This window comes from Mus caroli, chromosome 6 (assembly GCF_900094665.2).
Source record: "Mus caroli chromosome 6, CAROLI_EIJ_v1.1, whole genome shotgun sequence".
Classification (NCBI taxonomy): domain Eukaryota; kingdom Metazoa; phylum Chordata; class Mammalia; order Rodentia; family Muridae; genus Mus; species Mus caroli.
In genome coordinates this window covers 109,990,223-110,004,241 of record NC_034575.1, presented here as the reverse complement: position 1 = coordinate 110,004,241, position 14,019 = coordinate 109,990,223, and the positions used below count along the sequence as shown (strand labels likewise).

The 14,019-nt window shown below is 49.9% G+C and overlaps 1 protein-coding gene across 7 annotated transcripts in view; it reads left to right on the top strand.

Moving 5' to 3' along the window:
• The window catches only part of Vgll4 (vestigial like family member 4), a 105,020-nt gene that overhangs the window by 69,874 nt on the left and 21,127 nt on the right, over positions 1-14,019 (top strand). For 5 of the 7 annotated variants that reach the window (XM_021165063.2, XM_029478812.1, XM_021165064.1 and 2 more), the window contains one exon: positions 6,726-6,915. In XM_021165063.2, the coding sequence (XP_021020722.1) occupies positions 6,726-6,915 (190 nt within the window). Of the gene's footprint in view, positions 1-3,426; positions 3,812-3,835; positions 4,283-6,725; positions 6,916-14,019 lie in introns of those variants that run through there. The other 2 variants (XM_021165067.2, XM_021165065.2) reach the window with 2 other exon arrangements.

Sequence of the window (14,019 nt, the reverse complement as noted above, 5' to 3'; positions counted from 1 at the left end):
GTTTACACTACCCTTGTCTCAGGTGTAGAGAATTCCCCACAAAGTCAGGTAGTTGACCCCAGGTCTGCTGCCCCAATCTGGCTCTGTGGAGTCACTCATTGTCCCCTGCTTCTTCTGGTCATGGTGTTCCTGGCCTTTTCTGTTCGTTGGGAGAAGCAGCCAACAGAGCAGGAAGTGAGTGTTGTCAGCGGGCTCTTTGGGGCCAGAGTCTTGTCCTCGAGTTGGGGCTGTGTCAGCCGAGAGCACCATAGACTCCCTGTTCTAGGCAGGGCAGCTTTCTTCAAGTTCCCAGATTGTCATGGTGAATGAAGAAAGGGAGGCTCGAGGGGTGACAGGACCACTGTGAGCACACTTGACATTTCAGAGCCTACTCTTTGTACATGTCCCTCTCCCTGTCTGTCACTGGATGAACGAGAAGCCCAGTGCCTCCCAGAGGCGACCTGACCACCTGGGCAGTGACACTCAGGTTAGGTGCTATTTGAAGGGTCAGTGTCCCATCCCAGGACATTGGAAAGACAGCAGTTTGGTGTTCCAGTCTCTCCATTTCCAAGATTCTCTGTTTCCCTCCTGTGGTCCGTGTGACCTGTGAGTCTACCTCAGATGCTAGGCCTGTATGTAGCAGAGGTTGTGTGGCTGTGTGTGGCAGGGAAGTGTGGCTGGGCAGCTCTGGGACATTGTGACAAGACAATTAGAGAAGGCCACCGCATTTCCACTGCCTGACCGTTCTGTCTGAGCATCATCCTGACCCTTAGAAGGTGGCCCTGGTGGGGAAGAGGTTTGAGCAAGGCCTTGCTGCTTTCATTCAGTCACCAGCACTTTCTAAACACTGGGAAATGGAGTCTGATTCCAGAACCTTCTGCAAATAGTTCTTCCCATAATTCCCTTCCTCCTCCTGCTCCTTTTTCTTCCCCTCCTCCCCCTCCCCTTCCCCAGCAGTATGTAACTGGTGCATATGTGCAATCAGTTCTAGATAGAAAAGGTTCCTGATGGACATAGAGCCTCCTCCATTGAGGAGGGCTCAGTGTACTGATATCGAAGGGGCCTGAGCCAGCTTTGTCTTGTTGGCACTTGTGGCCCATGGCAGGACACGTAACACATTGGACCATTGCCAAATGTTCTCTGGTTCAAGTGGACACCAAATCTGTACATCAATACAGAAGCCGGCTTGTCCACTCTACTGCACACTCTCCTGTGGACTCTCTGGGAAGGGAGAGGAGAACGCAGATAGAAGAAGATGCTGGCTAAGTGAGGGTCAGAAAGCAGGGGTACCAACAGGTGTTGAGTATTTTGAATTCCAGTTAAGATTTATGAATCCCACCTGGTGGTGGTGGTGGCGCACGCCTTTAATCCCAGCACTTGGGAGGCAGAGGCAGGCAGATTTTTGGGTTCAAGGCCAGCCTTGTCTACAAAGTGAGTTCTAGGACAGTCAGGGCTATACAGCGAAATCCTGTCTTGAAAGAAAAACAAAAACAAAAACAAAAAATCCCAAACTCAGCTTTAGGGCTAGACTTCGGCTTTGTAAGCTGTAGATTGTAACCCCATATAGGGTTGACCCCATGAATGTGGAACTGAGGATGGGGGCGGGAAAGTTTATCAACCATTAAAGGTGTCTGCAAGCATGGTGAATCTGAGGTGTCTCTGACCACATTTACCTGTGTCTCACCATGTGAGTTTACCGAGCCTTGGTTCTGAGCATATAATGTGTGGACTCCATCATGCGGACTCTCTATGAAGCCAGGAGACAACAGTAGCTGCGTTTTGCCCTTTTGCTATCCCCATCCCAAGGCCCCTGACTTTCTCCTCTTCCTCTCTTCTTCCATCCGACCTGGAAGTCCCGCCTACTCCCCCAGTGATTGCTTCCTTTATTCATTAGGAGATGGTTCTTGGGCCAAAAGGGTTTGTGAAGGGAAAGTTTTGAGATCTCTGGTTCTGTAGAAGTGGGCCAGTGGCTACATCACTAACCACCCTTGCAGAGGCCCAGAGTTCTGTTCACAGCGCCCGGGCCAGGTGGCTCATGACCATCTGTCACTCCAGCTCCAGGGAATCGGCAAATGCACACACATGACACTCACTCGTATTCACACACACATTCACACTCACACAAATCAAAATAATCAAGCCAAGCGCTGCCCTAGACAGCCTTTCCTGTTGCTGTTGCATGGGGGAGCTTCCTTTGTGGTACGGTGACTGGTGTGATGGGATTTTTTTGGTGGCAGTCCACCCAAGCTGTGCGTTATGTGCTTCTGGAGACATTGGTACAAGCCGTGAGGTCTGAAGGAGGGGAAGCGTCTTTGCTGTCACTCCTGGGACTACAAATGGTTTTGCATAGTGTAGACTTAATGCCCCTTCTAATGGCAGCGTCTGGGTACAATTGCCACAGCTTTGTATTCAACATATTTTAGTACCTTTTCCCTCAGTGTTTAAAAATGACTTTAGCATCTTCTACTTTAGTGTAGTAGAGGTTGATTAAGAACTATAGGTGTCATATGGTTGGGACTTTTTTTTTTTTCAAGATTTTTGGGCATATGTGTTTGTGCCATGCCCATGCAGTGTCTGCAGAGGCCAGAAGAGGGCATTGCATCTCTTGGAGCTGGAGTTATAAGGTGGTTGTGAGTCACCCAACATGGGTGTTGGGAACTGAACCCTGGAAGAGGAGGAGGTGCTCCTGACCTCAATGCCATCTCTCCTTTCCCTTGTTGAGAGTAAACAGAATCAAACGCTGTTGTCTTTTATCCTTGGTGGGATTATAGGTACTTGAAACTGCGTAAGACTGTAGAGACTCTCTGGTCCTCACGTGCCGGCTGTGCTCTGTGGGACTAGGTCAAGCTCAGAGCTTCTCTTGATCTCGGAGATCTGCTTGAAGCTGTCTTCAAATGTTCCCTGTGTCAGTCTGTCACTTCCCCTGTGGCCCTGCTACTGACCTTCCCCTATTGTTAGCTGAAGGCTACACGGGTGGTTCTCCACAGCCTTGATGTAGCTCTGCAACCAAGGCCTGCCCAGGGCTGGACCCTGCATGGCCACGCTGACCTGGCTGACTAGACAGGCATTGTTTGGCTGAGCTCAGCCTCCTGGTTCTAAGATCTGACTCTGAACACTGGACTTGTGGTTCTGAGCAGCAATGTGAAAGGTGTTTCTTATTATAACCAGAGGGACTCGGTCACTGAGCAGTAGAAGTATGGGCCAGCCTTGGGCCGTGGCAGACAGTATGTCACATCTTTTATCTCTACTGGCTTGGGCCTGCTCACCAAGTAGCCCAACAACCCTTCTTAAAAAAACAAAGAGTGACCCAGAACCCAATGGCCACAGCTGAACTGCTCAAAAGAGTCTGATTTCTTTGCACCTTCTCCTCAGCTGTTCATCTCTGTGCCGGAGACTCATTATTTAAAAGAAAATAAATGTACCTCAGCTGCCTGGGCCCCTGCCCCACAGGGCCCTGGGCCTATGAGAGGGTTGTGCAATGTTGCAGGGTAGATAGTGTACTGGGGTGTCTTCCCTCCCACCGAGACAGTGACGTCAGTCTGGTCACCACAGCTGTGGTCAGACAGGAGACACGCCAGTGCAGCCGAGTGGCTGGCATAGGGAACTGTGGTTTGCTGTTTTGACTTTAGGTTCAAACATGGCGGAGGGCACGTGGGGGATGGGAAGGAGACCAGGAAGCTGCGGGCAAGTTGGAAGTTAGATGTTGAAAACCAGTGCTTCTGTGGCTGCGGTGACATACTCCTGTGATCCCGGCTTGTCGAGACGATGGCAGGCAGAAGATGGGTTTGAGGCCAGCCTGAGCCACACAGCGAGACCCCATCTCAACCAGCAAGTGAGCAAGGGAATACACACTGCAGTTTTGAAAGTTAAGTTCTGTGTTTTGTTGACTGTAAAAGGCGAGAACGCAGCAGCTGACTGGCAGTGAGTCTGGCTAGTATCACGGTGTTTAGAGAGGGAGGTCTTAGAATCCTTCAAGTGCAGGATTTCAGATCTGGTCTCCCCCTGTCTGCGAGTTCCAATGTGACTTTGGTGTTGACTGCTCATATGTGACATCACGACATAACTTTGTCTTTTTCCTCCCCACCCCCGAATATGGGCTAGGGATGGCGCCCAGGACCCTGGGTGCCCTAGGGCAGTGCTTGGCCTCCAGCCCTTTCCTTTCTATTTATTTTTTTCCTTAAAATAAATATATGCTAATACTTACGATCTCTTAGGCCAGAAGAAAATCTTGTTTATTTGTAACTGGGAATGATGCTTGAGAAGCGCTTCTGTTCTGCAGTGCTGCTGTGAGTAGAAGCAGCAGGTATATAGCATTTGCATGTGTCTGGGGTATTCACCAATAGCCACACTAGGGATAGAAGTCAGGTATGTCCTCGGAAGGTGCCCTGCCCCCAGGCCCTGCTGAAATCATTCTTTGCTCTGCCACATACAAGAGCACAGCAAGTGGGCTTTAAAATATAAGCATTGGACAGCTTCCTTTGGCGTGGGGATGGACCCAGAGATGAACAAGGGGGTATCAGTGGCCAAACCCAGTCACCACTGAGGGTCACTGCCTTTCCTTCAGCTTTGTGATAGAGGTGTTCGTCTGATTAGCAGAGGGCATACTTCCCGTCTGTAGCTCACCTGTGCAAGCCATTCACGTCACCCTGGTCATACGTGTGATGAGACTTCAGCTCAGGGGACTCTACAGAGTCCTTTGTTCCCACCCCATTCCTGGGAAATCTCCTGTGGACTTTTTCTCCTCTGTGCTAGCCTCACTGAAGCTCAGCCACTCTGCCACATGAACTTCAAATGGAGGAGGCACCATCGTTGCTTTCTGCCATGGCCTGGGGGTGTGGAGTGGAGGGGTTTCCCCACCAAGCGTGTGTGCAGAGTAATCACTGAGCGACTGGCTTCTCTGTGGGTACCTTCCCAAGTGATGGGGGCCCGTGGGTGGTTTCTGCTCTGGGGCTGGGCTGCCCTATAGCTGCTGTCCTGAATGACTGCTCCTATTTTGGACCCCTTGGAACTTGTTGCTGTGGTGATTGTTTCCATAGCAATGTCTGTTGCCCCAGCAGGCAGCTGATGAAATGGCTCCTGAAACTCTGGGGTCCATGCTGAGCCCTTGTCCTCCCCACTCTATGGCCCCTGCCAGGAGTGTTGGGAAACACTGGGCACAGAGTGTGTGGTGTGGGCTGTTTTGGGGTAGGTTGGCCTGCAGGGGTGGTGACTTCCTCAGGCTTCATAGAGTTCTTCCTCTGCTCACCAGAGACTTAAAGAGGCATCCCTGCTCTGTAGAGTAAGAAGTCCAAGAAACAAGGCTGGGAAAGGAACAAGAGGCCAGGGAGGGAAAAAATCTTACACCTTCTCAAGGTCTGAGGATGAACAGTGCTTAACCAAAGGTTAACAGAAAGGAATCCAAGGCCTATCCAAACCAGCCAGAGTCTGTGAGTGAGGCAAGCCAGCACAGGATCCATGCTGAGTTACCCGTGCACTATGGAAAGTTCCAGTCTGCCCCGTGGCCAGAAGCTGTACAAGAAATCCCACTGGGGTGCCTTACAGGTCACTGTATATTTGCGAGTTTATATCTTGCTGTCTAAACTGGCAGGGTTTTTATTTTTCCTGGTGGATGCTCAGAAGGACTTTCCCTCCTTCCTTCCCACTAACAAAATCGCATTTGTCGCCTGTATGTGAAGCTGACGCCTGTTTGACGGCCAGCCGTGCATCAGTGGTGATATGAAGGGAAGTGAGTGGTCACAAAGGTGGCTTTTCTTGGGTACCACAGCGCCTCAGATGAAATTGACTTCATGCTAATATGATTCTTAATTGTGACTGGTAGAAATAAGATTGGTCAGGCCTCAGAAGCCACTGTGTAACTGCCCACCAGAAGGCTTTCTCTGTTTGAAAGAATTAGCTCCCCTTAGGACTTAGAATGTTGAGAGTTTTTACTCACAGTAATTATAACTCCTGTTATAAATTTTAGGAGATACAAACCTCTTAGTATTTGAAAAGCCATACTGTCTTGATTCACAACCAGGCACAAATTTGTCTCTCAGCTCAACAGCCCAAAAAGCCAGACTGACTGTCAAAGCAGATCTGTGTCACAGCCCTCATGAACACCTAACTGTGAAACACATTTTGAGAGTTGCAGCTTGGGACTGGAGAGGTGGCTCAGTGGTTGAGAGCACTTGTTGCAACATCCATGTTGGGCAGCTCATGACTGCCTGTAACTCCACCTCAAGGGGATCCAACAATTCTTCTGGCCTCCATGGGCATTGTACACACACACACACACACACACACACACACACGCACACACGCACACGCATACGTTTCAAAAAATGTAATAAAAACAGCAACATCAGCTTGACGACAGCAGTTTTGTGCACTTTCTTATAAAGGTATGGGGTTGAGTTCCTGAGAATCAAAGGGCCTTCCGGGTTTAGCGTCCCTGTGGGGATTGCTCACGATCAGCTTCCCTCTCTCTGCTGTTTATAGCAAGTTTTCGTTTTAAACTCTACCCTGAGGAGCTAGTGCTGGCAAACCTTGTTGATGTCAAATGTCCCCTGCTTGGCAGTGGCTGCATGCCCAGACCATGTTCTGAGAATGGCAGGCTGCCTGCTGTATTGCCAAAACTTTCCACACAGAGAGTTTTGCAAGGGGCCGGGCCAGACGCCAGGGAGCTGGGGGACCGTGGAGACCACAATGGGGCGCTCCTCCCGCCTTCCCGCCCGACTGGTGATAACATACTAATTTTCTTTGCATAGGTGAAGCTTCCCTCAGGGGAGAACCCAGGATGCAGACTCTCCCGGTGGCCTCTGCTCTCAGCAGTCACCGCACAGGCCCGCCTCCCATCAGCCCCAGCAAGAGGAAATTCAGCATGGAGCCCGGGGACAAGGACTTGGACTGTGAAAACGACCACGTCTCCAAGATGAGCCGCATCTTCAGCCCCCATTTGTAAGTTCCACCCTCTTTGGGATCTTGCCTGCTCTGGGCTGGGCTGTGATTCCCTTCACCTTTCCACACATCACATCATCATGATTTCCTTAGTTATTGATAGAGGACGTTGTTTATAAAAGATAGGTGGTGTTTATATGACAGGAAGGTGTCGAGCTGACTTTAGTGACTGGTGCAGAGATGGCATCTTATTTCTTTTCAACTCCGACAACCTCTCATGTTGGAGGGGAGCAGCCCTGAAGGTGAACTATGGGTGCTGTTTGGAAAACTTGGCTTTTGCTTGCTGGTCTCCTCTGCTGGCCATTATGCAAATCGATACTGGGTGTTTGTGAGCTACCAGAGTGGAAGGCTGTTGCATGGGCGTTCAGTATTGCACCCTGTTGTGACCATGCACCGCACTGTGCACTGTGCAGCTGCTGGTAGCCTGGAGCCATGGTGACATCTCTTGGTGTCAGATCCTTGATTGGCATTGCAATTGATTGGATTACCCTAGTGTCTTCTCTGATCCTCATTCTCTCTCTCTCTCTCTCTCTCTCTCTCTCTCTCTCTCTCTCTCTCCCCCTTCTCTCCCCCCTTCCCTCCCTCCCTCCCTCCCTCTTCCCTTTCTTTTTTTTTTTTGTCTTTTTCCAGATAGGGTTTCTCTGTATAGCCCTGGCTGTCCTGGAACTCACTCTGTAGACCAGGCTGTCCTCGAACTTAGAAATCTACCTGCCTCTGCCTCCCAAGTGCTGGGATTAAAGGCATGTACCACCACTGCCCGGCTTTCTTTTTTCTTTCTTTCTTTCTTTCTTTCTTTCTTTCTTTCTTTCTTTCTTTCTTTCTTTCTCTCTAACTTTATTTTCTTTCTTTTATTTTTTTAAAGATTTTATTTATTTTATGTGCATTGGTGTTTTGCCTGCATGTATGTTGATGGGTCTTCTGGAAGAGCAGCCAGTCCTAACTGCCTAGCCTTCTCTCCGGCCTATCTCTTAAACCCATTTTCAACGCGGAGCGGCTTAAGCTGGCGTTCTCTGAATCTGTGACATGGTCTGGCCGGCTAAGACAGTGTATGTCACATTGCACTTTCAGGACTTGGTGTTTGGGCTGTGGCAGTTGTGTAGCCAGTCCATGTCCCCATGTGCAGATGAGTGGTTTGTAGTCACAGGGCTGGCTGGTGCTGGCAGCAGCAGGTGCAGTGCAGGGTCCCTCCTGCAGACCGCGCTCTGTAGCTGGAGGCCGCCCTGGCCTCTGCTGCCTCAGCCCGCGTCCTCACATTCCGCGAATGCCAATCTGCCTGCTCTGTTGTGTTCAGTCATAAGACACTGACAGAGGTATTTATCCTCAAATAAATCACTGTAGTGTTAGTCAGAGGCTGAGCCTGCAGTCTGGAGCCTGGAATTTGCTACACTCAGGAATCCAGCAGCGGAGGCTGCGCAGAACAGCGCCCTCTCTCACTGCCTGGGAGGGAATCAGATGGCGCTCCTCGCAGAGAGGTCTGGCGTCCATGCTTATACTACCCTCCATCCAACTTTCCCAAACCCAAATAAGAGACTCTTGACTCTTTGTTTTACTTTTTCAAGAGAGGGGAAGGGGAGAAGAGGCGGCCTTGTGACTATGTAGACTGGGGTCATGCTTTAGTTGAAGCCCTCCTTCTGTGGCTTACCAGCTGTGAGACCTGGTGTTTCTGGGCCCCGTGTCCTTACTGTCAGATGGCAGTGATCGGGCTGGCAGACTGAGAATCTCAGAGTTAAATCAAGGAAATGCTCAGGTGGATATTATCATTTATAACCTCACTGTGCAGATGTTGGCTGTGGGGACAGTAGAAAACACGAGTATGATGAGTGTTTCAGAATGTGTGTCTTAGGCTGGGTACCCTGGCTCAGATGCCACCACCTTCTTGTCCCACGGGGCAGTGAGTATGCCTTCTCATTAGATTATTGTAAGGATCTAGTGCAGTGCCTGGTGGCCCGTCTTCCGTGACCCAGAGTGGCCTTGAACTCACTAGGTAGCCCTGGCTAGCCTTGAACTCTTGATTCTCCTGCCTCTGCCTTCCCATCATGGGGATTATAGACGGGCACCATCACCCCTGGCTGTAGTTAAAAACATTAGAGTATTAAAATAGTTGAGAAATCATTTTGTAACTCCTTGGTGATTGAAAACAAGAGCTTGAAATACCAGTCTGTGTCGACACTCTAAAGAGCTTTAAGCCTACAGGATGGTGAGGGGTAGCAGTGGTATGGCTGAATGGCAGCATCTGCCTGGTGCCCATGGTCCTCACGTAGCCCCCAGCACTGTGGAAATGAGAGAAGAATCATCAGATTTGGTGCTCAGCTCCCAGTTAGCATCATTATGCAAAGTTTGAAGAAAACTAGAAACTGTGCCCTCATTCTGCCAGGCTCTCTGGGCTCCCAAAGGAAAATCCAGGTAGGTGGATTTTCTCCATTTAAAAAAAATTATCGTAAAATACACATATAAATTCTGTGTGCATGTTCATGTATGTGCATGAAGGTACACATATGTGTAGGTATGTGTGGAGACCAAAGATTGACACTAGGTGTTTTCTCAATCTTGCTCACTCGTGTTGTTGGTACTTGGCATGTATGTTGATTGACTTGTAGATGTGTCTTGTTTGAGCTGTGGCGTGTCCCTCTTTATTTCGTGGCTAAGAGGACATTAGGGCCACTATCTATGGGGTCAGAAATGACCCTAGTGTATTTGTATCTTGAAAGAGAATGTGAGGTGTTCTGGCTTTCTAGAATTTGCTAATGGTGTGTAAGCAAAGCATGCCTTGTTTGCTTTATCATCAAGGGGATTGTGCTGATGCTGAGGAGGGCACGTTGATGAAACACAGTTTGAGCCACGAGCAAAGAGGGGCATGAAGATGTGGTCCTCTGACCCTGTGGTGTGATGCTGACCAGGGCAGGTAGGGCCAGTAAGGAGTTCTGAGGTACAGTGGGAGCTTTAGGGGGCAGGGGGCACCCCTCAGGATTGCTCTAGTGCTTGGTCCTTGTTACCTGTCTCAAGTCTACCCTGCCAATTTTCTTGCAAGACTGGTGGCTCTGAGGAAGACAATTACTTCTGAGAAAATGTGCTGAGAACATGGATGTCAGGGAGTTGGCTGGGTGGGGCGGGATTACTACCATGGAGGGAGGGGTTAGTATAGCCTGTCTTGGGGGTGGTATCCACTTTTCTTTTTGCCTATTCACAGAGCCCCATGAGTTCAATTCCATCTAGCCTCTCAGTTGTCCCTGGGTCCCACCTTTTTCTCCTAGCCTCATGGCCACTGTCTCAGGAAGCCCTGGTTCCTGGCAGGTGTCACGTGGTGATTTATTCTTAATATCAGGGGGAATCGAGTCTTCTGATACAATGGACACTAGCCACAGCCTGGGGTACAGAGAGAAAAGGTGGGGACTGGAGATGTGACTTAGTGGCAGAGCATTTGAAACATTTGTTTCAGTGCCCAGCTCCAAGATGTTTAAAAGTTAAATTAAGAAAACTTGAGAGTTCCACGTCCTCGGTTGCCCTAGCTACATTTTAAACTCAGGAGCCACTGTGGCCAGCAGTGTTTATCCTGGGCAGCCAGCACGAGAGCACGGCTATCCTCTCAGGGATCCCTGCCCAGCTCTGTGTTTCTAGACACTTGCCATTAAAAAGTCCCGAGTTCCCGTCAGGCATTGCCGTTCTATCCCCGCCCAGCCCTGTGTGTGCACTCCAGATGCTCTGCTCCTGGGTGCCAGTCTGTGGAAAACCCCAATAAGAGTTTGGTCCCTTTTCATGTTCTTGTGACTCCATCCATTCTTGCCCCTCCCCCCCATCAGTACGGTTTCAAGTATCCGTTGCTGTTTGCATTGAATTCTAGGTATTTTTCCTCACCTTTGCTGACTTTATATTATCTTGTTTGTTTTCTGAGACAGGGTTTCTCTGTGTAGCCCTGGCTGTACTGGAACTCATTCTATAGACCAGGCTGGCCTCAAACTAAGAGATCCAACTGCCTCTGCCTCCCAAGTGCTGGGATTAAAGAAGTGCGTCACTATCCACCACCGCTTTATTTTATCTTTAAGATATTACCCAGCTTGCAGCAGAAACTGTCTTAGAAAGTACACCTGGGCGAAGTGTGGCTCTATCCCCTGTGAGCCACCAACCTTCCAAAAGCAAGTGTGAGTTCTCACTTCCCTTTTCCTTACACTGAGCCACACAGCTTAGATGGGCATTGGCAACAGGTCACCGTGGCGACCCTTTACACCAGCTCCATGTTTGTGTTGGCAGCTGCATAGTGGTCCAGGCCCACACACTCCTGCGTTCACTGACTAGTCCCCTTGTGTCATTCCCAGCGTTTACAGAGTGATGCAGCCCGGGAGGCTGTGCACCTGCAGTGGTGCAAGCTTGCAATGCAGCTGTGCTAGGTCTCACTGGCTTTGGGGCTTGTCTTGGGCTGCATGGCTGGTGAGCCCTGGGGAGGGTCCTTTGCTGGCCAGGAAGCAAGGCTGGATTCGGCTGTCCATTTACAGCGGGATGTCCAGGTGAGCTGTTGAGTTAGCCACCTGGGAGGGGGCAGGAGTATTTATAGAGAGCTTACCGAAGGCTAGTTTTGTATTAGACAACCAGAATATTCCACCTCAACAGTAGACGTGACCTCTTTTTCACCATAGATGAACTTCCCTCTATCCACCTCCCTGCCTTCCTGCCTGCTAGCTTATTTGAGGTGTTTTTTGTTTGTTTTTATTTATTTATTTATTTATTTATTTATTTATTTATTTATTTTTGGTTTTTCGAGACAGGGTTTCTCTGTATCGCTCTGGCTGTCCTGGAACTCACTTTGTAGACTAGGCTGGCCTAGAACTCAGAAATCCGCCTGCCTCTGCCTCCCGAGTGCTGGGATTAAAGGCGTGCGCCACCATGCCCGGCTGTTTGTTTGTTTTAAAGAAACAGATATTGGGGGACTGGAGAGATGGCTCAGTGGTTAAGAGCACTGACTGCTCTTTCAGAGGTCTTGAGTTCAATTCACAGCAACCACATACCACATGGTGGCTCACAACCATCTGTAATGGCATCTGATTCCTTCTTCTGGTGTGTACAAAGACAGAATACACATACATACATACATACATTCCTACATATCCATTCTAATGACGGGCACATGGCACACACTGAGTGACTTCTGTGTACTTCTGTGTTAGGTTGTGGGACACCTCTACCCAGGTAGGCCTCAGGTGCAGTGGGATCCCCTTTTGACCACTGGGATGTGTGTGAAATATCCACCCTAGCCTCTGAGCAGGCAAAGCCCAGGGGCTCCTGCTGGAGCCAACGCCTCTGTTGAGCCCCTTGTCACCCCTGTGAGCTGCTGTCCTGGTGTGTTCTTGTGACCAGAGCTCTCACACTTTTCTCCACTTCTGACTTAGACAGATCTGGGGGCACACTTTGTAGCCTGAGGATCTTTTGTCTCTTTTTCTATCTGCTTCCCTTGGGGATCCACTGGGTGTTTACTCTTCTCTCCGTGGGGTGAGTGGAGAACATGTGAACCCCAAGCTGGGACCATTGGTGTGAGAGAAGGTTGGAGAAAGCGTTTGAAGGACCCTGCGTCTAAGGGAGAAGCAGATCACTGGCAAGGATGCTGTTCGTGTGTCCCTGTGGGTTTGCTTAATGGGGCAGGGGAGCCGTGGCACCCTCTGCTTCGCAGAGCCATGGTTCTGACTGTCCCACATAGGCTCACTGTGTGGCTTTGGGGCTTGTTCCCTGAGGCGACCCTGCTTCTTGTCTCCTGAGTCCCTTTGGTCCCGGTGTGTGTAACCAACTTTAAGACCGTGCTGAGTGGAGATTGAGCAGTTGGGCACATGTTGCTTCTTTAACTTTGCTCAACTGAGATTGGAAATCAAGGAGCCTTCCCAGGGCAGCTGGTCGGCTGAGGTGTTCTGCAGAGGGTGTGGATGTCCTGTCACTCAGCATGAGGCCGCTGCTAGAGAGGGCTTCTGTCGCAGCCATTGAGTGCGCTGGGTACCAGCCGTGTGCCGAATCATGGGCATGACCTTGTGTCTTCTTGTTCTGGGACATCCATGTTCCTGCTCTCCCCCTTTTAAGACAGCAGCATGGGACCTCTGTAACTCTATGAGGGTCCACCTCTGGCTGGTGATAGCCATGGCAGGCTTCCCCACCTTCCACTCCCGGCAGCTGCCTCACAGTGGCAGCTATGGCACATGCCTGAGTCTTAGCTCTGTCACGAGACTTTATTGTTGTCCCTTTTGGACAGGTTGACATTTCAGGACAATCAAAATGTAATTGCTGGTACTTTGGGGGGCGGGGTGACAGCTGCTCATGATGGCCCCACCCACAATGGCTGGCCCCTCCCATATCAGTCACTAATTAAGAACATGTCCTACAGGGTTGTGTAGAGCTTGATCTGGAGGCATTTTCTTAATTAGGGTTCCCTCTTCTCAGATGGCTCTAGGGTGTGTCAAGTTGACATAAAACCAGCACACACACACACACACACACACACACACACACACACACACTTTTTTTTTGAGGCAGAGTCTCTCCCTGAACCTGGAGCTCACCAGTCATTCCAGTATCCCTGGAGGTATTCTGGTGTTTAAGGGACTGTTTTACAGCCAAGATCTTAGTTCCCTGAGCAGAAACTCAAAAACCAAGCTACTGCTAAGCTGGGATCTTCTTTCCTTCTTTCTGGCTTACACATGATTGACTTGCCAACAGAAATTAGAAATTAGAAAAGGCTTCTTGACAGAGCAGTGTGATCTCGGAGCTGGCTTGCCTGCGGTTAACTGTGCCTTTCACACTTTAGTAAGAGCTGGGGAACTAGCCTGCACTGTGCTGGACAGACAGCTGATTTTTAGCAGTGGCCTGGGTGGTTATGGCCACACCTCCTGGGTTCTGTTGACAGCCTCTGCTAATGAAGTGCGGTACCTTTAAGTAAAGGTCACAGGCCTGACCTGGGCTGTGTGGGTTTCTTGTTTGTGAGGCTGGAGGCATTTTCTCATTTTCACAGTTGAGCTGAAAACAAAGGCCGCCTTATCCTTGCAGGGAGCTGCTCTCAGAGAGCTGACGTCAGCCTTTTCCTGGCCGGCCTCGCCTCTGCCTTAAGAGTCTCTGCAAAGAGCTGCTCAGGCAGGC